General features: G+C 37.6%; 1 protein-coding gene across 8 annotated transcripts in view; it reads right to left on the bottom strand.

Moving 5' to 3' along the window:
- RTKN2 (rhotekin 2) overlaps window positions 1–25,243 on the bottom strand; it is a 255,209-nt gene that overhangs the window by 164,518 nt on the left and 65,448 nt on the right. For all 8 annotated transcript variants that reach the window (XR_014076534.1, XR_014076531.1, XR_014076535.1 and 5 more), the window contains exons 8-9: window positions 23,649–23,755; window positions 20,775–20,906 (exon numbers count right to left, since the gene is read on the bottom strand). Coding sequence is in view for 3 of the 8 variants with exons in the window: in XM_081568997.1 (XP_081425123.1) it covers window positions 20,775–20,906; window positions 23,649–23,755 (239 nt within the window). In the remaining 5 variants the exon portion in view is untranslated. The remainder of the gene's footprint in view (window positions 1–20,774; window positions 20,907–23,648; window positions 23,756–25,243) is intronic.

Here is a 25,243-nt window from a genome sequence, read left to right as displayed (position 1 = left end):
AACCCCATGGATTGCAGCACACCAGGCTTCCCTGTCCATCACCAACTCCCACAGCTTACTCAAACTCATGCCCATCGAGTCGATGATGCCATCCAACCAATTATCCTCCGTTGTCCCCTTCTCTTCTTGCCTTTAATCCTTCCCAGCAACGGGGTCTTTTCCAATGAGTCAGCTCTTCACATCAGGTGGCCAAAGTATTGGAGTTTCAGCTTCAGCATCAGTCCTTCCAATGAATATTCAGGACTGATTTCCTTTAGGATTGACTGATTGGATCTCCTTGCAGTCCAAGTGACTCTCAAGAGTCTTCTCCAACACCACAGTTCAAAAGCATCAATTCTTTGGTGCTCAGCTTTCCTTAAAGTCCAACTCTCACATCCATACATGACTACTGGAAAAACCATAGCTTTGACTAGATGGACCTTTGTTGGCAAATTAATGTCTCTGCTTTTTAATATGCTGTCTAGTTTAGTGATAGCTTTTCTTCCAAGGAGCAAGCATCTTTTAATTTCATGGCTGTAGTCACCATCTGCAGTGATTTTGGAGTCCAAGAAGTCAAACTCTCTCACTGTGTCCGTTGTTTCCCCTTCTATTCACCATGAAGTGATGGGACCAGATGTCATGATCCTAGTTTTCTGAATGTTGAGTTTAAAGCCAACTTTTTCACTCTCCTCTTTCAATTTCATCAAAAGGCTCTTTAGTTCCTCTTCACTTTCTGCCATAAGGGAGGCACTATCTGCATATATGAGGTTATTGATATTTCTCCTAGCAATCTTGATTCCAGCTTGTGCTTCATCCAGCCCGGCATTTCGCATGATGTACTCTGCATATAAGTTAAATAAGCAGGATGACAATATACAGCCTTGACGTACTCCTTTCCCAATTTGGAATCAGTCTGTTGTTCCATGTCCAGTTCTAACTGTTGCTTCTTGACCTGCATACAGAGTTCTCAAGAGGCAGGTCAGGTGGTCTGGTATTCCCATCTCTTTCAGAATTTTTCACAGTTTGTTGTGATCCACACAGTCAAAGGCTTTGGCGTAGTCAATAAAGCAGAAGTAGATGTTTTTCTGGAACTCCCTTGCTTTTTCCATGATCCAGCGGATGTTGGCAATTTGATCTCTGGTTCCTCTGCCTTTTCTAAATCCAGCTTGAACATCTGGAAGTTCACGGTTCACGTACTGTTGAAGCCTAGCTTGGGGAATTTTGAGCATTACTTTGCTAGCGTGTGAGATGAGTGCAATTGTGCAGTAGTTTGAACATTCTTTAGCATTGCCTTTCTTTGGGATTGGAATGAAAACTGACCTGGAAAATGGTAGAGTAGAAGGACATGTGCTCGTCTTCTCCTGTGAGAACTCCAAAACTACAACTCCTTGCTTAACAACTGTTGACTGGAGAATGTTGGATCCCACCAAAAAAGATACCCCATGTCTAAGGGCAAAGGAGAAGCCCCAGAAAGATGATAGGAGGGGCAAAATCGCATTTAGAATCAAACCCCTTATCTGCCAGAGATGCTCAGAGGGCTCAAACAAACTTTGTGAGCACCAGGACCCATAGACCCCACAGAGACTGAGCCAGGACTGTGTTTTGAGTGTCTCCTGCAAAGGTACGGATCAGCAGTGCCTGCCACAGGGGCAGGGGCTTTGAGTGCAGCAGACCTGGGTATGGCATAAGCCGTCTTGGAGGAGGTCACCATTAACCTCACCACAGAGCCGCCAGAACTTAACACAGGACTGGGGAAATAGACTCTTGGAGGGCAGAAACAGAGCCTTGCATACACCAGGACCAGGAGAAAGGAGCAGTGACCCCACAAGAGACTGACCCAGACTTGCCCGTGAGTGTACAGGAGTCTCAGGCGGAGGCGTGGGTCAACAGTGGCCTGCTGCAGGGTCGGGGGCACTGAGTGCAGCAGTGGGTGCATGGGACATTTTGAATAGTGGGTACCCATTATCTTCATTACCTCCACCATAGTTTGGCCTCAGGTCAAACAACCAGGAGGGAACACAGCCCCACCCAACAACAGAAAATTGGATTAAAGATTTACTGAGTGTGGCCCCGCCCATCAGAACAAGACCCAGTTTCCCCCTCAGTCAGTCTCTCCCATCAGGAAGCTTCCATCAACCTCTTATCCTTATCCATCAGAGGGCAGTTCAGTTCAGTTCAGCCGCTCAGTGCTGTCCGACTCTTTGCAACTCCATGGACTGCAGCACACCAGGCTTCCCTGTTCATCACCAACTCCTAGAGTTTACTCAAACTCATGTCCACTGAGTCAGTGATTCCATCCAACCATCTCATCCTCTGTTGTCCCCTTCTCCTCTCGCCTTCAGTCTTTCCCAGCATCAGGGTCTTTTCAAATGAGTCAGCTCTTCGCGTCAGGTGGCCAAAGTATTGGAGTTTCAGCTTCAACATCAGTCTTTCCAATGAACACCCAGGACTGATTTCCTTTAGGATGGACTGGTTGGATCTCCTTGCAGTCCAAGGGACTCTCTTCTCCAACAGTACAGTTCAAAAGCATCAATTCTTCGGTGCTCAGCTTTCTCTATAGTCCAACTCTCACATCCATAGACGACTACTGGAAAAACCATAGCCTTGACTAGATGGACCTTTGTTGGCAAAGTAACGTCTCTGCTTTTTAATATGCCGTCTAGGTTGGTCATAACTTTTCTCCCAAGGAGTAAGCGTCTTTTAATTTCATGGCTGCAGTCACCATCTGCAGTGATTTTGGAGCCCCCCAAAATGGTGTCTGCCACTGTTTCCCCATCTATTTGCCATGAAGTGATGGGATCAGAGGGCAGACAGAATGAAAACCACAATCACAGAAAACTAATCAAACTGATCACATGGACCACAGCCTTGTCTAACTCAATGAAACTATAAGCCATGCCCTGTAGGGCCACCCAAAATGGATAGGTCATGGTAGAGAGTTCTGATAAAACATGGTCCATTGGAGAACGGAATGGCAAACCATTTCAGTATTCTTGCCTTGAGAAAACCCATGAAGTAGTTACAAAGCTTTGAAATTTTCAAGTATAGTAAAATATAAGGATTGGTAACTTAGAGACAGTCTATCCTGTCATTTTCTTAAAAAGTAGGAATGTGAGTGTCTTCAGAGGATTGTTAATATTTACAGACAATATTGTAATTTTATCATAATAGGATCTTTTTACACTCTTATGTCTTTGAATAAACTTCATGAGTTAACTTCATTAAGTAATTACTTATACAGGATTAAATAATGCTGCCCTAAATGGCATCTTTGGAGCATTCTAATACATGTAATCAACCTTTTCAAATATAAACCTTATTATCATTAGCAGAGAATGACTTAATTCTCAAAATAATCTTTGATATATTCCTTTCAAACTAAATAAAAGCTGATGCAGATATGGAGGGCTGGGGTGACAACTCTCTATTGCTGTTAGTATTTAAAAACAAACCTGAATAATAAAACACAAACTATTCTTATTTCGTATTGTTGCTAAAACTGTGATTCCCTCCATTTAAATTGATTTTAATACAAAGTCTGACTATCTTTTGTATTAGGTTGGTACAAAAGTAATTGTGGTTTTGGACCATGAACAGAAAATCATTGTAACTAGGTGTAAACACATCTTTGTTAATCAAAACAGGAACCATTACAATAACACATTTTTGCCAATGAGAAATGTTTGTTTATTCCTACAGAGTAAAAATCCATGCTTTACGATTCAGTGAACTCTTGGAAAGCATTTTCTGCCTCCTGCTGGTTGTGGAAGTGTTTTCCCTGCAAAAAGTTATCAAGATACTTGAAGAAGTGGTAATCTGCTGCAAAGAGGTCAGGTGAATATGGCAGATGAGACAAAACTTCATAGCCCAGTTCATTCAGTTTGAAGCATTGGTTGTGTGATGTGAGGTCAGGCGCTGTCATAGAGAAGAATTGGGACCTTTCTGTTGACCAGTGCCAGCTGCAGGCATTGCAGTTTTTGGTCCATCTCATTGATTTGCTGAGCATACTTCTCAGATGTAATGGTTTCACTGGGATTCAGAAAGCAGTATTGGATCAGACTAGCAGCAGACCACCAGTGACCATGATCCCTTTTGGGGTACCAGTTTGGCTTTGGAAAGTGCTTTGGAGCCTCTTAGTCCAATCACTGAGTCAGCTGTTGCCGGATGTCACATAAAATCCACTTTTTGTCGCATGTCATAATCCAGGTGAGAAATGGTTCATTGTTGCTGCATAGAATAAGAAAAGCTGAAACTTTCAAATGACGATTTTTTTTTGATTCGCAGTCAGCTCATGAGGCACCCACTTATCTGAGTGGTGCAGATCACCACTTTAAAGCTTTTTCACCTTTCCAATCTGCTTTAAATGCCAAATGACCAGAGAATGGCTGATACTGAGTTCTTCAGCAACATCTCATGTGGGTTTAAGAGGATCAGCTTCGATGATCCTCTCAATTGGTAGCTGTCAACTTCAGATGGCCAGCCACTGTGCTCCTCATCTTCAAAGCTCTTGTCTCCTTAGCAAAACTTCTTGAACTACCCATATACTGTATGTTTGTTAGCAGTTCTTGGGCTAAATGCATTTTGTTGACGTTGCGAGTTGTCTGTGCTGCTTTATGATCCACTTTGAACTCAATCAAAAAAAAAAAAAATCACTAGAATTTGCTTTTTGTTTAATATCATTTCTATAATCTAAAATAAACATAAAATAAACAGCAAGTAATGTCATTGGTAAAAATATATAAAGAAATGCACATTAAAATGATGTATAGCCTAACCACATTTATTTAAGAATGTATACCAGTATCAAACAACAAAGTTCAACAATGCAAAACCACAATTAAATTTGCACCAACCTAATATACAGACTAAAAATGGATTTAATTTTTAAATGAGATTTTTATAGATGAGTAGACAGAATTTTTAATAATACCAATATACCATTTCAAACAAAAATAGCTATGCAGAAAATCTGACAACTTGACCATTTATATCCTTCTACAAGAAAACAGTACAACATAGAAATACTGAGCACTCCATTAACTCTGATAGCCATAAGTAGCACTAAATCTTTGTAACGTGAGAGGATTTTTAAAGGTACAAATGAAACAGAAGACATCATCTGAATTAACTTCAATATGTTATCATCCAAAATAATTTAACTAATGAGAAACTTTTTTCAACCAAGAAAGTGCATATCAAAGAAAAAGTGATTAAAAAGTTTCTGATAATGTCAGAAAGTTCATGCAATCAGTTTTTCACTGTGGAAAAAGTATCAGTAATAGTGCTCAGGACTCCACTTCCCAACCAGGAATGGATTAGAAAACACATGGTGCATTTTAGGATTGTTATCACTATGGGCTTGCACAATGTATACATGTGGTGAGTATCTCCTCTCAGCAGGGTATGAAGGCAAGCAACATGGGTATTCTTGCCCCCATTATTTACACCAACTAAAATATTGCCTGGTACCCACTAACTGATTGAAAAATATTTGATGAATAAATGAATAACAAAAGAATCACTCAGATAGCAATTAAAAGTTTGATACTGACAGATTCAGATCCTGGAGATAATCCATAGTCAGTCTTTATAGATGAGGAAACGTTCTGAGATAAGTGTTCCCTCCAAGGTCAGTTTCTTGTTTTGCTTTTGCTAATTCCAAAACTTTTAGCTGATTTGCGAGGCTTCAGAATAATAAAAATACAATCTGAGAAGTCAATTTTGTAACAAAATACAATTAACTCTTAAGTCAAAGGAAAGTTTTTCATTGAGTTAAAACTGTACTTACTTTAACTTCTCCATTTCTGTGATAATGGAAAAATACCATATCAGAAATAGATTAATAACTTGTTTATCTTACTTTTGAGTATGTGACTTTTAAAATGTCTACTATATACTCAGATTATGATTTTTAAATACTCTATCCTACTAAATGGAATCAGAGTTCTTTAGAGAAATGGTTCATTTCCAGCCTGGCTCAAGAAATAGGATAAGCCTAGAACATCTTTCCTACCAGAAATTAAAGATTACTAAGGTTGTATCAAAAAGACTCAAGAGTAAACTTGAAGACGCTTCTAGTAGCCAACTGAACATCAATAAGAATTACTACAGAAATGGTTTGATGCATAGAAAGTCTTTAAATCCACAAATTCATATGATATTTAAAAACTAACTCATTGATCACCTCTGAAGGATGCTGGGGAACCACCTCATAGTTTGGTAACTAGTGTATTAATTATGGTGTTGGAGAAGACACTTGAGAGTCCCTCAGACTGCAAGGAGATCAAACCAGTCAACCCTAAAGGAAATCAACCCTGAATATTCATTGGAAGGACTGATGCTGAAGCTCCAATACTTCAGTCACCTGATGCAGAGAGTAGACTGATTAGAAAAGACCCTGATGCTGGGAAAGATTGAAGGCAGGGGGAGAAGTGGACCGTAGAGGATGAGATGGTTGGATGGCATCACTAACTCAAAGGACATGAGTTTGAGCAAGCTCTGGGATATGGTGAAAGATAGGGAAGCCTGGTATGCTGCAGTCCATGGGTATGCTGCAGAGTCGGACACGACTGAGTGACTGAACAACAACGAAGTATATAAATGCAAAAATACAAGCATTTATCCCGCCTTTCCTTTAAGAATTGTCCTTCAACCTAATAACTGATAAAGTTTGAGATATGCCAGCAAATAAATGAAGAAAGAATGTTAAAAATAGCACCAGTTTCGAATCCCTGATGAAATAAAGAATTTATATAATGTTCATCAACAGATATTAACATGACTGGAAGACCCAGACAGTATTACACATCTCTTGATACAAATAGTCACATATATTCTTACCAACTAACCAACTGTTGTTGTTTAGTTGCTAAGTCGTATCCGGGTCTTTGTGACCCCATGGACTGCAGCACATTGGGCTTCGTTTGTCCTTCATTATCTCCCAGAGTTTGCTCAAACTCATATTCATTGAGTTGGTGATGTCATTGAACCATCTCATCCTCTGTCGCCCCCTTCTCCTTTTGCCTGCAATCTTTCCCAGCATCAGGGTCTTTTCCAACGAGTCTGCTCTTTGCATCAGCAGGCCAAAGTATTGGAACTTCAGCATCAGTCCTTCTAATGAATATTTAGGGTTGACTTCCTTTAGGATTGACTGGTTTGATCTCCTTGCTATCCAAGGGACTCTCAAGAGTCTTCTCCAACACCACAGTTCAAAAGCCTCAATTCTTCAGTGCTCAGCTTTCTTTATAGTCCAACTCCCACATCTGTACATGACTACTGGAAAAATCATAGCTTTAACTACACGGACATTTGTCGTCAAAGTGATGTCTCTGTTTTAATAAGCTGTCTAGGTTTGTCATAGCTTTTTTTTCTAAGAAGCAAGCATCTTTTAATTTCATGACTGCAGTCACTGTCCACAGTGATTCTGAAGCCCAAGAAAATAAAATCTGTCACTTTCCACTTTTTCCTCATCTATTTGTCATGAAACGATGGGACCAGATGCCATGATTTCAGTTTTATGAATGCTGAGGTTCAAGCCAGCTTTTTCACTCTCCTCTTTCACTCACCCTCATCAAGAGACTTTTTAAGTCCTCTTCTCTTTCTGCCATTAGGGTGGTATCATCTGCATATCTGAGGTTGTTGATATTTCTCCTGGCAATCTTGATTCCAGCTTGTGATTCATCCAGCCTGGCATTCCACATGATGTACTCTGCACAGAAGTTAAATAAGCAGGGTGATGATAAACAGCCTTGATGTACTCCTTTCCCAATTTAACCAGTCTGTTGTTCCATGTTCAGTTCTACCTGTTGCTTCTTGACCTGCATAAAGGTTTCTCAGGAGGCAGGTAAGATGGTCTGGTATTCCCATCTCTTGAAGAATTTTCCACAGTTTGTTGTGAATCACACAAAGGCTTTAGTGTAGTCAATGAAGCAGAAGTAGATGTTTTTCTGGAGCTCTCTTGCTTTTTCCATGATCCAGTGGATGTTGGCAATTTGATCTCTGGTTCCTCTGCCTTTTCTAAATCCAATTGTTCATCTGGAGGTTCTCGGTTCGGGTACTGTGGAAGTCTAGCTTGAAGGACTTTGAGCATTACCTTGCTAGCATGTGAAACGAGCACAATTGCACAGTAGTTTGAATATTCTTTGGCACTGTCCTTCTTTGGGATTGGAATGAAAACTAACCAATGAACAAACCTAAACCTGCTTCAGAAACAGAAAGAAAAAAGACAACTTGAAGATGCAATCAGCAAACTCTGGACTATGAAAACTGTGGAAGATAAATGACCAAATTTCTTCTACAAACAAATTGTGTGTAATTGTGTGTGTGTATATGTAAGAGAGAAAGCAGGGTGATGGTGGAATGAATGCCAACTGATTAAGAAATTTAGGAAACCTAATCAGTCAACTGCAGTATGTGGGCCTTATTTGGATCCTGATTCAAAAAGCTGTTAATAAAATCACAAGACAGAAATTTGAACACTGTCTGGATTTTTGATAACATATTACCTTTATATATAACTATAGATTTTCTTAAGTATGGCAATAGTAATATTTACAAGTAAAATGATATGATTGTTAGAATTTGCTTCAAAATAATCCTACGGTGGAGGTAATATTCTTTCTACAGATTGTCTTGAAATTTTTTCCAAGAAAAAAAAACAAACCCATAAAATACAACTACAAAAATGAACTGCCTGCTTTCTTACTTATAATACACAGATAACATTGCACTCACATCTTCCTCAGAAACATGCTGTAAAGATAAATGAGTTCTTTGAAAGATGTCTGGTCTAAAGTCTTATTAATTAGGCATGAAGACAAAATTTTGATGGCTAAAAACAAGCTTTAGAATTTATATATACTCCAATGACAAAGAAAGCATACCTTCTACAAACATATGGCAAGGAATGTTTGAAATAAAGGATAACCATAAGTTAAAATAAGTATTGGGTGTGATTAGTATTAGTGTGATATAATTATTTTCAATTTATGTCAAGGAAATCAGATGCAAACTCCTAAGAAAAAGGTTGCTTAAAAATTATTTTTGCCCTATTTAATAAAGGACAATCTAAATAGTTGATAGGATTCATACATTAAAAGGACTAAGATAATCAGAAGAAAATCCCATGTGCTTCATGATAATTTTACTTGCTAGGGTCCATGATAAATATAATGGTTAAAAGCCATTTCAAGACAATTTAACAAAGGACTATCACACCAACTAGTGTTATTGACTTGTTTAGTACAGATTATTCATTAAGATGAAGTCATGCATAGTATTTAAATCAAGAAAAGGCTATTGATCTCAAAGACTCACACTTCTTTTCCATTCCACTCCTCACCCCACTGGCAATGGATAAAACTTTGGCTAATAAAATGCTTTCAACAATGTATAGGAGATTCCATGGCTCCAGTTAAGTACCCTTTATTGAAGATGTCTAGCTCAACAACATTCATAGGGAAGTTTTTTGAAGTTTAACAACCACTTTGAAGTAAATCATCCTTTCAAATTTGGATTGAAAAGAAAAGGGGAATAGCTTTTAGGCTTTTCTTTTCTTAATGTGACCATTTCCACAGATGGCTCCCTCTGAAAATTAATGAACTGACTTAGCCTTACAGGAAATGCCATTTAGAAGGACAAGAATTATAGTCATAGAAAAGATCCTATGATCAAAATAGCAGAGCTATTATTTATATACCTTAGCAACTGTAAAATTTATGATTTCACATAGTTTTTAAAGCAGCATTAAGCAAAATTACTATTTTCTAAATCATTTAGAAAAGACAATCAAAAGAAAGGAATTTTACTTTGTATCTAATATTTAACATTATTAAGCATAAAAAGAAAGATCTTAGAGACCCAGTATTGGAAATACACTAACAAGTGAAACAAAAACACTATTCTTAAAAGTTTTATGTGGTGCTTATCTGCTCTATCTATGAGAAAATACCAACTTGGCATTTATCAATGATCCTATTTATTTAAGAACACATTAATAGCACATCTTCCCTTAGAAATTTACAAAGTAAGCAAAATAATTAAAACATCTACCTTATATTTCCCTCGCGGCTCAGATGGTAAAGTGTCTGCCTACAATGCGGGATACCAGGATTCAATCCCTGAGTCAGGAAGATCCCCTGGAGAAGAAAATGGCAACCCACTCCAGTACTCTTGCCTGGAAAGTCCCACGGATGGAGGAGCCTGGTGGGCTACAGCCCACAGTGTCGCAAAGAGTCAGACACGACTGAGCGACTTCACTTACTTTACTTACTTACATTTAAAAACCAAGTAATTTAAAACACTGAGTAGACTGCATAGATTGAAATTTATGAGTTTATCATAATATTGGAGGTAGGATGGGACAATAGAAATGACACTCGTGCTATATCTGGGGGTGGTAATTCTACTCTAACACATGTTGCCAATATCAATATAATGTTAACATATAAGACCAACTCCTTATTCTGAGAATTGGTCATCGACATTAAACATTCATCTAGCCTTTTCAGGAGTGACATAATTCATTTTCCTTTACAAAAGAACATCAGCTAACACATATAGAGGAAGCACAGTAGGGAGAAAAATATATGCAATCTCCAAAGTAATAATTGATCTAGGTAAGGGCAATCAGTTCACTAAAACCATGTGAAAGATTGCTGAACAACAAAAACATTTACACTGTGGCTAAATCACCAAACTGACTACTTGCTAACTGTAAAGACAAAAGTTAACCTTTATTTTGAAAAGAGCTAGCAGTCATCACCTTAATCAAGTCATTAAACTTGTCATTGCCAATAGTGAAACAACCTGACATCATGGACTCTGAACATAATGTTCTATAAAAGTATTTGACATTATCCCTGAAATATTTTAATAAAAATGTGTAAAATGAATTTAATCAAGTCTCTAGACCTAATTTACAGTTTAGAAGAAGTTAGGATGCATAATTGTTGAATTGTCCTAGATTGAAAGTGAAAGCTAAAAAGATATTTTGGAGACAATGGGGAGACATGACTATGGACTGAATATTAGATGATATATGGGAAACCTTCCTAATTTGCCCAGCTGGGATGATATAATTATATATATACACATAATTCTATACATATAAATATAAATGTATATAATTTGAGAGGCTCCTGTTTTTAAAAGGTGCATGTTGAAATATTCAGGGATGAATTATCAATGTTGGAGACTTATGTTCAAATATCTCCACACAAAAAATAAATAAAAGACTTTATAAAACTTTCAGCTATAATTAGGTCCAATAATCTAATGTAAAACATGGTGACTATAGTTGATAACTGGACTGTATAAGTGAAATTTTCTAAGAGAGTAGACTTAATGTTCTCATAAAAAAGATCTAAACAAACTATAACCCAATAATGATTGTAGTAATGATTACATAACTGTATCTTATTTGTCAGAATTATCAAACTATACCCTTAAAGACTTCCCTGGTGACTCAGAAGGTAAGGAGTCTGCCTGCAATGTGGGAGACCTGGGTTTGATCCCTGGGTTGGGAAGATCCCCTAGAGAAGGAAATGGCGACTCACTCCAGTACTCTTGCCTGGAAAATCCCATGCATGGAGGAGCCTGGTAGGCTACAGTCCATGGGGTCACAAAGAGTCAGACATGACTGAGCGATTTCACTTCTATACCCTTAATATTGGTGAATTTTATTTTATGTAAAATATACAACTATAAAGCTGATTAAAAATTAAATAATATATAAAGTGCTTAACCCACTCCCAAAAAAAAGAAAAATAAAGAGATAAAAAGCAAATATGACAAAATGTTAATCAGTGACTCTAGATGATACACAAGTGTTCACTCAGGTGTTTTTTTACAACTTTTCTATAAATCTGAATAATCTTATAAAGTGAAAAAATAAGTAAAAATTGCTTTAATAAAAAATGTATCTACCTCTATTTAACTTTGCATATATATTCTTTCTTTCCTTTCCTCTCAACATATTTGCTAGTTTTGTTTTCATTGCTTTATTCCCCACTTGGCACCTTGCTTTAGTTTTGTTTTCCAGTTTGTGCTTTAGTTAATTTTGTTCTTAACTGGTAGATGTAATTTTTGATTTTCTTTGTTTGCCAGGTCAATCTACTGTACTTTATTTTTGCTGGACTGTTTTGATTTTGCTTATGGGTATATATGTATATGTGTATATTCCATTATTTTAATTATTATTTGCCTGATTTTGTAACTGCCATTTGTATGGGGTTCATCTTTGGTTTCTTGTTTTTGGGTATTTGTTTTAATCTCACTTAATGCCATAACAAACCACTTGTGGAATCTTCATTCCTGACCAGAGATCAAGCCCTGAGCCTTTGGAGTGGGAGCACTGAATACAAAACCCTAGACTACCAGAGAACTAACCCTCGGGAGTATCAAATAGTGAAAAATCACACAAAGGAAACCCCTTGAATACAAGAGCTGGCATCACCCAACCACCAGTAGCACCCTGTACAGGACGTCTCAGCTAAACAACAAACAAAACAAAAATACAAACCCAATCATCAGCAGACAGGATCACTACCTCACTCAGCCTTGCCCATCAGAGGAAAAACAAACAAACAACAAAAAACACTCAGCACAAATCTTACACTATACCACTATACGAAGCTCATACAAACCAACTGACCAACCTTAGGAAGGCAGAAACCAAAAGGAAGAAAGAACTCAACCCTGAAGCCTGGGAAAAGGAGACTTCAAACACAATAAGTTAAAAAAAAAAAAAAATACTGTAAAAGCAGAGAAATACTACACAAATGAAGGAACAAGCTAGAAACACAGAAGTCCAAATAAACGAAAATAGGCAAGCTACCTAAAAAAGAATTCAGAATATTGATAGTAAAGATGATCAAAAACCTTGAAAACAGAATGGACAAAATGCAAGAATCAATTAACGAAGATCTAGAAGAATTAAAGAATAAACATAGAGAGACAAACAACACAATTACTGAAGTTAAAAATACTCTAGAAGGAATCAATAGAAGAATATCTGAAGCAGAAGAACAAATCAGTGAGCTGGAAGATAAAATGGTGGAAATAATTTCTGAAGAGCAGAATCAAGTAAAAAGAATGAAAAAAACTGAGGATAGTATCAGAGACCTCTGGGACAATATCAAACGCACCAACATTCGAGTTATAGGGGTCCCAGAGGAAGAAGAGAAAAAGAAAGGGTATGAGAAAATTTTTGAAGAGATTATAGTTGAAAATTTCCCCAACATGGAAAAGGAAATAGTCAATCAAGTCCAAGAGCTAAGGTAATCAAAGCAGTATGGTACTGGCATAAAAACAGAAATATAGATCAATGGACCAGATAGCAAGTCTAGAGATAAACCCACACACCTCTGGTCAAACTAATCTATTACAAAGGAGATAAGACTATACAATGGAGAAAGTGCCTTCAATAAGTGGTGCTGGGGAAACTGGATAGCTACATATAAAAGAATGAAATTACAATACTCCCTCACACTATACACAAAAATAAACTCAAAATAGATTAAAGACCTAAATGTAAGGCTGAATACTATAACACTCTTAGAGGAATACAGAGGCAAAACACTCTCTGATGTAAATCAAACCAAGATCTTTTTGAACAACATCCTAGAGTAATGAATATAAAACCAAAAATAAACAAATGAGACCTAACTAAACTTAAAAGCTTTTGTATAGCAAAGAAAACCATAGAGAACTAAAAGAACACCCACAGAATGGGAGAAAATACTTGCGAACAATCAGACTGACAAAGGATTACTCTCCAAAAATAGACAAAAAACTCATGCAGCACAATTAAAAAAAAACAAACCCAATTTAAAAAAGGACAGAAGCTCTAGACAGACATGTCTCCAAAGAAAACATACAGATGACCAAAAAAGCATGTGAAAATATGCCCAACATCACTAATTATTAGAGAAATTCAAATCAAAACTACAATGAGGTATCACCTCACACTGGTCAGAATCAAAGTGAAAGTGCTAATCGTTCAGTCATGTTAGACTCTTTGCGAACCCATGGACTATAGCCCACCAGGCTCCTCTATCCATAAAATTCTCCAGGCAAGAATACTGGAGTAGGTAGCCTTTCCCTTCTCCAGAGTATCTCCCCCACCAGGGATCAAAACCCAGGCCTCCTGGATTGCAGGCAGATTCTTTACCATCTGAGCCACCAGGGAAGCACCCACTGGTCTGAATGGTCACCATCAAAAAATCTACAAACAATAAAATGGACAGGGTAAGGAGAAAAGGGAACTCTCCTGTGCTGTTGGTAGGAATATAAATGGATAGAACCACTGTGGAGAACAGTCTGGAGGTTTCTTAAAAAACTATAAATAAAGCTATCATATGATACTGCAATTCCGCTCCTGGGCATATACCCAGTTCAGTTCAGTTCAGTCGCTCAGTCATATCTGACTCTTTGCAACCCCATGGACTGCAACACGCCAGGCCTCCCTGTCCATCACCAACTCCGGAAGTTTACCCAAACTCATGTTCATTGAGTCGGTGATGCCATCCAGCCATCTCATCCTCTGTCATCCTCCTCTTCTCCTGCCCTCAATCCTTCCCAGCATCAGGGTCTTTTCAAATGAGTCATCTCTTCGCATCAGATGGCCAAAGTATTGGAGTTTCACCATCAACATCAGTCCTTCCAATTAACACCCAGGACTGATTTCCTTTAGGATGGACTGGTTGGATCTCCTTGCAGTCCAAGGGACTCTCAAGAGTCTTCTCCACCCACAGTTCAAAAGCATCAATTCTTTGGCACCCAGCTTTCTTTATAGTCTAACTCTCATATCCATACATGACTACTGGAAAAACCATAGCTTTGACAAGACGAACCTTTGTTGGTAAAGTAATGTCTCTGCTTTTTAATATGCTGTCTAGGTTGGTCATAGCTTTTCTTCCAAGGAGCAAGTGTCTTTTAATTTCATGGTTGCAGTCACCATCTGCAGTGATTTTGGAGCCCAAGAAAATAAAGTCAGCCACTGTTTCCACTGTTTCCCCATCTTATTGCCATGAATTGATGGGACCGGATGGTATGATTTTAGTTTTCTGAATGTTGGGCTTCAAGCCAAGCTTTTCACTTTCCTTTTTCACTTTCATCACTTTTCTGCCATAAGGATGGTGTCATCTGCATATCTGAGATTACTAATATTTCTCCTGGCAATCTTGATTCCAGCTTGTGCTTCTTCCAGCCCAGCATTTTTCATGATGTACTCTGCATATAAGTTAAATAAGCATAGTAACAATATACAGCCTTGACGTACTCCTTTCCCAATTTGGAACCAGTCTGTTGTTCCATGTGCAGTTCTAACTGTTGCTTCCTGACCTGCATACAGATTTCTCAAGAGGCAGGTCAGGCGGTCTGGTATTGCCATCTCTTTCAGAATTTTCCAGTTTACTGTGATCCACAGAGTCAAAGGCTTGGGCATAGTCAATAAAGCAGAAACAGAAGTTCTTCTGGAACTCTCTTGCTTTTTCGATGATCCAGCAGATGTTGGCAATTTGATCTCTGGTTCCTCTGCCTTTTCTAAAACGAGCTTGAACATCTGGAAGTTCACAGTTCATGTACTGTTGAAGCCTAGCTTGGAGAATTTTGAGCATTACTTTGTTAGCATGTGAGATGAGAGCAATTGTGCGGTAGTTTGAGCATTCTTTGGCATTCCCTTTCTTTGAGATTGGAATGAAAACTGACCTTTTCCAGTCCTGTGGCCACTGCTGAGTTTTCTGAATTTGTTGGCATACTGAGTGCAGCACTTTCACAGCGTCATCTTTTAAGATTTGAAATAGCTCAACTGGCATTCCATCACCTCCACTAGCTTTGTTCATAGTGATGCTTCCTAAGGCCCACTTGACTTCACATTCCATGATGTCTGGCTCTAGGTGAGTGATCACACCATTGTAATTATCTGGGTCATAAAGATCTTTTTTGTGTAGTTCTTCTGTGTATTGTTGCCACCTCTTCTTAGTATCTTCTGCTTCTGTTAGGTCCATACCGTTTCTGTCCTTTATTGAGCCTATTTTTGCATGAAACGTTCCCTTGGTATCTCTGATTTTCCTGAAGAGATCTCTAGTCTTTCCGATTCTATTATTTTCCTCTATTTTTTTGCACTGATCACTGAGGAAGGCTTTCTTATCTCTCCTTGCTATTCTTTGGAACTCTGCATTCAAATAGGTATATCTTTCCTTTTCTCGTTTGCCATTCACGTCTCTTCTTCTCACAGCTATTTGTAAGGCCTCCTCAGACAGCCATTTTCCTTTTTTGCATTTGAGAAATGCATAATTAAAAAAGATATATGCATTACAATGTTCATTACAGCACTATTTACAATAGGACACGAAAGCAACCTACATGTCCATCAACAGAGGATTGGATAAAGATACGATACATATATACAATGGAATATTACGCAGCCATAAAAGAAGGAAGTAATGCCATGTGCAGCAATATGGATGGACCTAGATTGTCCATACTGAGAGATTGTCATACTGAGAGAAGTTAAGTGAGATAGTGAAAAATAAATATCAAACGGTATTGCTTATTTTGGGAATCTTGAAAAGTGGCACAAATGAACTTATTTACAACACAGATAAAGGAGCAGAAAACAATCTTATGGTTGCCAGGGGAAAAGCAGGAGGAGGGATAAATTGAAATATTGGTATTGATGTATACACACTGCTGCTGCTGCTGCTGCTAAGTCACTTCAGTCGTGTCCGACTCTGTGCGACCCCATAGATAGCAGCCCACCAGGCTCCCCCGTCCCTGGGATTCTCCAGGCAAGAATACCGGAGTGGGTTGCCATTTCCTTCTCCAAATGCATGAAAGTGAAAAGTGAAAGTGAAGTCGCTCAGTCGTGTCCGACTCTTCGCGACCCCATAGACTGCAGCCTCCCAGGCTTCTCAGTCCATGGGATTTTCCAGGCAAGAGTACTGGAGTGGGTTGCCACTGCCTTCTCCGTGTATACACACTGCTGCTGCTGCTGCTGCTAAGTCCGTCAGTTGTGTCCGACTCTGTGCGACCCCATAGACGGCAGCCCACCAGGCTCCTCCGTCCCTGGGATTCTCCAGGCAAGAATACTGGAGTGGGTTGCCACTGCCTTCTCCGTGTATACACACTACTACATATAAAATACATAACTAATAAGGACCTACGATATAGCACAGGGGACTCTACTCAATACACTCTAAATGACCTGTATGGGAAAAGAATCTAAAAAAAGAGTGGATATATGTATATGTATAACTGATCCACTTTGCTGTACACCTGAAACTAACACAATATTGTAAATTAACTATACTTTCAGACAAAATAATTTTTTAAGTAGGAAATACAAAGGAAAAATTTCTACTGAGAAAGGGCAGGAACAGTGCTGGAATCAGCACTGGAGAAAATTATGATGGAAATATTGCAAAGTTAGGTAATTTAACACTTTATCACCAATTTAATTTTTGAGATAAGCAACTAAATTATATTAATCTTCCCAACCTTAACCTTACCCTTTTGATTTAATATTAAAATTCTTTTTGGTACTTTAGACAACAGTCATATTCACTGGAAGCAGTAATTGTGTCATCAGTCCTCAGGGTCAAACACAGCTCAAGTTCTCCCAAGCCTAAAGCTGAGTCTATACAAATTATTAGATAAATCATTTTCCTGTGAATCTGTAATGCTCAATTGTAGAGCCACCACAAGATTTCTAAATATGCTGATTTCAGTGATCATAATAATGGAGCTGATTGACTACAGAATCCCATCAGTTGCCAGGTCATCAGCCTTTATTACCACAGGAAAAATGAGTCAATTGAAAAAGGTCAATTTAGTCAGGCCATGTAAATACTGTTAACCACTTTTTGGGAATTAGACTCTTGTCATCAAACAAGAAAATACAGATGCACTGACTACCGTAACTAAGTGAAGTGAAGTGAAGTGAAAGTCGCTCAGTTGTGTCCAACTCTTTGCGACTCCATGGATAGTCCATGGAATTCTCCAGCCAGAGTACTGGAGTGGGTAGCCTTTCCCTTCTCCAGAGGATCTTCCGAACCCAGGGATCGAACCCAGGTCTCCCACATTGCAGGCAGATTCTTTACCAGTTGAGCCACAAGGGAAGCCCAAGGATACTGGAGTGGGTAGCCTATCCCTTCTCCAGCGGACCTTCCTGATCAGGAATCAAACCGGGGTCTCCTGCATTGCAGGCGGATTCTTAACCAAATGAGCTATCAGGGATGGAAAGGGAGATAATTAGGAATATACTGTTCACTTGGGTCCAATGGATAGCATATTTATATAAACAAATTGCATGTACTCCTATGCAATTTGAAAGGCGTGGACCTCCATATTATCATTTTAGAAAGCCTCCTAAGCTTCTATTTTCTACGTTAAAATGATGTCAGCAAAAGTACTTTAAATTAACAATTAAATAAAAACAGTAACTGCATTTAGGAATCACATACAGTAACCAAGAAGTTCTATTATAATTGTCCTCTTAAATTTAAATGGTAAAGTTTCAATAGATTCATAAGTTACTGCCAACAGATAACTTGGCTTTGGACTGAGAACCTCATTTCAGAGCTACTTTCTACTTTCAAAAGTGATTCAAAGTGGATTCGGAGATAGGAAAAAGTTTGATTTTGCTTCCCAAATCTAGACTAGCAGTATGACTATGAAGAAAAAGAAAAACAATCCATGAATTTTTAATCTATGTTGTCTACCCATTAGGAAAAAAGTGAGCCATATAATTTTATGTGCTAGCTAGACAAGTTCTATCTGATCTCTGAGTATGAGTTTTCACTTGTAAAACAGAAATAAGATACCTGTAAAACAGGGTTGACCTACCTTTTCTGCCTCCCTTAAAGGGCTGCAATAGGAAAAATGAATACCTCGAAGTCTGTTTTCAAATCTAACTTTTAAAATATCACTTTTTGTATTACATTTTAATTTAGTTTATAGCTATCCATATTCCACTGTACAACATACAAGAAAAAAATTGGTAAGATTCCATTTTTATTACCTAACTACCTAGTGAAAATCAGGTTACACAAAATCATCTATGTATCAGAACAGCTCTAGCCAAAATATTTATCACGAATAAAGCAAAACAATTAGTCAAAAACAAATTTGGGAACTTGCCTGGACTTTTCAAAAATGTCAATGTCATGAAAATTTTTTTTTAAAAAGGCAAGTGAAGGGTACAATGTAGATAAAAAGGAAACAAATGACATGGCGACCAGATACAATCTGTGATCCTTGATGGAGTCTTGGATAACACAAAAAATAAAAATTGGGACATTTAGGAGACAATTGGGGCAATTTGCTCGGTATATTAGATAATATTATTTTATCAACAATAAATTTATTGACTATGATAATAATATTACAGTTATGAAGGAAATGTCCTTGTTTTCAGGAGAAACATGCTAATACATTCTAGGAAAGAAATTTCATGCTGCTTGCTGCTTACTTTCAAATGGTTCAGAAAAAAATTTTTTTTAAATATCTAGAGAGAAAGCAAATGTGATAAAATGTTAAGAACAGCTGAATAATCTAGGTGATGGGTATCAGGTTTTATTTTTCTATTCCTTCAACTTTTCTATACATCTGAAATTTAAAAAAAACTCTGGGGTAAGTGAACACTACATACAACAAAAAGTTGACAAACAATGGAAAAATTACATCAATTTTCCAATAATAAAATGATACTTTAACCTAATTTTTAAATGAAAATAAATTCACTGTTATAATATTTGAGGTATATTATTTAAGAGCAACATTAGTCTTTCTAATACAACTGATAAACTAAGTGGACTTAATTACATAATAAAAGGTCTCACTGAAGGATTTCCTTTAAGAAAAAGTGGCATCATCTCTAAAAGCAGGACAGAAACAGATCAAATGTCATTACTGGAAAGACCACAGAAATTAACTAAATCTTTATACACTAGCAGACCAGTATCTACATGTTTTCAGGACATATACTAACATTTTTTCTCACAAGATAACTCAAAGGCAAGTGGAACATGTATATTACAGTTAACAGATGTGATGGCTCATGTTTTACCACATACTGAAGGCAAGCAAAGTTAAACAACTAAAAACAATTGAAGTTCATAGGCAGAAAACATGATCTTCTAATCTAGAGATGCTAATTTAATTCGAGTTGGAACGCTATAAAGAGGAGGAAAAACTGTCTAATAAACCCTAGACTTGGATGATAGACAAACTTAAGATGGTGAGATAAAATAAGTCTGCCTTAGACTGAAAAATTTTTCTGCAGATTTCTGGGTGAAAACTTTGAAACTAAAATTTTATAATCTCCTTTTAATCAAACCAGTATATTTACATGTATGTGTATTCTTCTGGCAGAAGGCTGAACAACTGTCTATCAATCCCATAAGAAATCAGAAAGTATACTCAGGAATTTCTTTTTATGGGTTCATTTAAGCATTAACTAGAAAGAGCATATTATTGCAACATGATGTTTACATGATCTCTTAATTATACATTCATAAAAAATTTAAACCACCTGTTAACGTCAAGTTACATTCTCTGCTTTAAGATCTATTTGCTGGTATAGATTTCCAATTACTACCCTTGCTTAGAAAATATGCAGTATTTCCTTTACCAGATGAGTTCTATAAATAGAAAAATAAGATTAAATTATCTTTATGAACTATTTTTAGCAGTTCTTCCCTTTTTTGCAAATAAGATGACAATAGTGTGAACTGTAATAGAAAAGAATTTCATAAAATATTATACCTTTATCTTCAAAATAGCATTTTATTTACCTTGTTAATGGACACTATCAAAGCTGGTTCCACTTTAGCTTCAATTTCTTCTGGAGTGTAAAAACAATAGAGTTTACCCCCTCTTAAAACACAATACAACCTTCTCCAATGAATCAGACCTCCTACCATTTGCTGAAAAAGAAAAGTCAAGAAATTCTCAGCTTTAAATCATTATTTATCATCTTAACTCTAAACTCAACAAAGTACTTGAATTATCAGTTAGTTTTTAAAGATGTTTTAATATGATAGTTAACCAATTAATTTACCATACAATAAATTAGTAGCCCAAAGTCAAAAAGTTAGTATCAGAGAAGAAATGTTTGGAATTCTCAAAAGCATTATGCATAAGGGAAGTAATGATTATCACATTACTCATACACATAAAATCATAAATCAATGCAATTTAAGAGAAGCTAGTCTATTAAAATTTAGTGCTTGGGATTCCACAGCAATTCACCAAATGACTCAGGAAAATTATAAAAATAACTCAATATTCAAAATATAACTTTCTCTTACTGTTCTCAGAACATGGACTTCCCTGTAAAAATGCAAATTTTCTTTCCTCTTAATGGAATCTTTTTTAAAAAGCTATTGATTCATTGCAGCCCATAATTAATTATTTACTGAATGTAAATAACTATAGTTATAAATAAATAAGGAGTAGGTTGCACAGAGGCAGCTTTGGAAGCCTAGAGGCCAAAACTGTGCTGAAAGCTGTCTGCCAGAAAGGTCTTTATGGGAAAGCTTTGAGAAGTCCTCATCAGTTTCCCCAGGGAGTCCTCTGTTACTCATTATCCTGTTGCTGCTATTAATGAAGCAGAGGAACCTGGAGAGGCAGCTCCTTAGCCATCAAAATTGCATTAAGACCCTTCCCCTTCCCCTTCCCACCTTATCACTCCCAGCCACAACTCCTATTCTATGTCTAACAATGAGGAAGCTGCCATTCAAGAGAAGATTTTTTTTTTAATAAATTTATTTATTTTAGTTGGGGGCTAATTACTTTACAATATTGTAATGGTTTTTGCCACACATTGACATGAATCAGCCATGGGTTTACATGTGTTCCCCATCCTGAACCCCTCTCCCACTTCCCTCCCCATCCCATCCCTCTGGGTCATCCCATTGCCCCAGCCCTGAGCATTTGTCTCATGCATCGAACCTGGAATGGTGTTCTGTTTCACATATGATAATATACATGTTTCAATGCTATTCTCCCAGAACGTCCCACCCTCACCTTCTCCCTCAGAGTCCATAAGACTGTTCTATGCATCTGTGTCTCTTATTCTGTCTCGCATATAGGGTTATCGTTACCATCTTTCAAATTCCATATATATGCATTAGTATACTGTATTGGTGTTTTTCTTTCTGGCTTACTTCACTCTATATAATGGGCTCCAGCTTCACCCATCTCAATAGAACTGATTCAAATGTATTCTTTTTAATGGCTGAGTAATATTCCATTGTGTATATGTACCAGAGCTTCCTTATCCATTCGTCTGTTGATGGACATCTAGGTTGCTTCCATGTCCTGGCTATTATAAACAGTGCTGCGATGAACATTGGGGTACACATGTCTCTTTCAATTCTGGTTTCCTTGGTGTGTATGCCCAGCAGTGGAATTGCTGGGTCGTATGGCAGTTCTATTCCCAGTTTTTTAAGGAATCTCCACACTGTTCTCCATAGTGGCTGAACAAGTTTGCATTCCCACCAGCAGTAACAGTGAGTATACTACCCAAAGCAATCTATAGATTCAATGCAATCCCTATCAAGCTACCAATGGTATTTTTCACAGAACTAGAACAAACAATTTCACAATTTGTATGGAAATATAAAAAACCTCGTATAGCCAAAGCAATCTTGAGAAAGAAGAATGGAACTGGTGGAATCAACCTGCCTGACTTCAGGCTCTACTACAAAGCCACAGTCATCAAGACAGTATGGTACTGGCACAAAGACAGAAATATAGATCAATGGAACAAAAGAGAAAGCCCAGAGATAAATCCACGCACCTATGGACACCTTATCTTCAACAAAGGAGGCAAGAATATACAATGGAGAAAAGACAATCTCTTTAACAAGTGGTGCTGGGAAAACTGGTCAACCACTTGTAAAAGAATGAAACTAGAACACTTTCTAACACCATACACAAAAATAAGCTCAAAATGGATTAAAGATCTAAAGGTAAGACCAGAAACTATAAAACTCCTAGAGGGAATCATAGGCAAAACACTCTCCGACATAAATCACAGCAGGATCCTCTATGACCCACCTCCCAGAATATTGGAAATAAAAGCAAAAATAAACAAATGGGACCTAATTAAAATTAAAAGCTTTTGCACAACAAAGGAAACTATAAACAAGGTGAAAAGACAGCCTTCAGAATGGGAGAAAATAATAGCAAACAAAGCAACAAACAATTAATCTCAAAAATATACAAGCAACTCCTGCAGCTCAATTCCAGAAAAATAAATGACCCAATCAAAAAATGGGCCAAAGAACTAAACAGACATTTCTCCAAAGAAGACATACAGATGGCTAACAAACACATGAAAAGATGCTCAACATAACTCATTATTAGAGAAATGCAAATCAAAAACCACAATGAGGTACCATTTCACGCCAGTCAGAATGGCTGCTATCCAAAAGTCTACAAGAAATAAATGCTGGAGAGGGTGTGGAGAAAAGGGAACCCTCTTACACTGTTGGTGGGAATGCAAACTAGTACAGCCACTATGGAGAACAGTGTGGAGATTTCTTACGAGAAGATTTTACATAAAAAAAAGAAAATACTTCTCAATATCAAAATGCCAAACAACTGCCATTAAGATCTAAATTAGAGCTATAATTGTTGTAGGATATTTAAAGTGTTCTAACCTGCTCATTAAGAAATCCCGCAAATACATCCTCAGCCATACAGGTTGGTTGGGCAACTAGTCGGCAGCACATGTTACCATATAAGGGAAGCCAAAATGAAGATTCTTCTATTTAAATGAGAAAAAAAATCAAGGTATAAATATATGTTTATTTAAGGTCATTATACACTTTAATTATTTTTACAATTTTTTTTGCTTTATATAAGAACATACGTAAAGGTCCATCCTATTCAAATTACCATACTCAACGACAACACCAAATGAAAGAAAGCAGTCAGGACAGGATGATATTAAACTAATAGTTTGTAGTAGTGGTCCCCAACATTTTTGGCACCAGGGATGGGTTTTGTGGAAGACAATTTTGCTACAGACTGGGAGGGTGGAATGGTTTCAGGATGATTCAAGCACATTACTTGTATTGTGCCTTTTACTTATATTATTATTATTACATCAACTCTACCTCGGATCATCAGGCATTAGATTCTGGAGGTTGGGGACCCCTAGTTTATAGCATGCTATCATGGAATAGACATGGAACTTAGGTCTCTTGATCTCTTTCTTGATCTTAAAGCAATTAATCAATGGAAGTAGTTCAGGGCATATAAGTAAACTCAAGTAATTTAAAACACATCGTAATAAAATGATTTTTGTATGTCACATTCTACGTTTTACTCTGGCTTTCATTATAGTAATTAGCAAATCGACCCTCTGAATAAAACACTTCAGAGCACAACTTAAATAATTTAATAATAAATGTTTTGGCCCTTCCCCTTCTCCCTTTCCTTACTGAACAGCTTAGTTGTAAGCCATTATGTGAAGCCCACCAAGATGAGGATCTGTGCCAGGAGTTAGGGGGAGGGGAAGAGTAGTGGGCAGAGCTAGGTGCTGGAGCCAGGCAGCATAAGAAGGGTGAGTGGGAAAGCTTCCTGGCATGAGGCGGCAGAGCCTGAATGGGCTGAGGACAATGGATCACACAGGGAATCTAGAACCCAAGGGGAAATCTCTTCTCAGTGGTTGACCTGGCATGGAGAGTTGGGGTCCAGGTAGAGCAAGGAGGGTATCTATGCACAGTGGCTCCCCAAGCGACGTGTCAGAATCCAAGGAGAGTAAGAGAAGTGTGCACATTTTGGGGGTGGTCCAGCCATGAGTGTCAGCTTGAGAGCAGTGAGGAAGCCATTCACACATCTGGTAAACCAGAGGAGTGCGTCAAAGTCCAGGAAGAAGGAAATCGAAGCACAGGGGCAGCTGGGTATGGGGTGTCAGAGCCCAGGTAGGCTGACAAGGGTGTCCACATAGGGTAATGAGGGCAGCCAGCCATGTGGAGTTAAAACCTGAGTGGGGTGAGGAAAGCAATTATGGGAGGAAGATGGGGAAATGCTTGCTTTTAAGGAGACTAATCAAAGAATAAAAGACAGTAGATAATATAAAGATAATAGAAGACAGGTTTCTCACTATCAGAGAAAGGAAATACAAATATGCAGAATGAACTCTTTGGTATTGGTTTAGCACTAGATGTACTGGTATGAACAACAGTCTCATGGTTTTCAACATAGAGAGATTAAGAAATCCATGACAAAAAATATACACATGTATGTC

This window comes from Giraffa tippelskirchi, chromosome 2 (assembly GCF_054371585.1).
Source record: "Giraffa tippelskirchi isolate mGirTip1 chromosome 2, T2T-mGirTip1v1.2.pri, whole genome shotgun sequence".
Taxonomy (NCBI): domain Eukaryota; kingdom Metazoa; phylum Chordata; class Mammalia; order Artiodactyla; family Giraffidae; genus Giraffa; species Giraffa tippelskirchi.
Note: the sequence above shows the minus strand (reverse complement) of the source record. Positions and strands in the feature narration are given on the sequence as shown.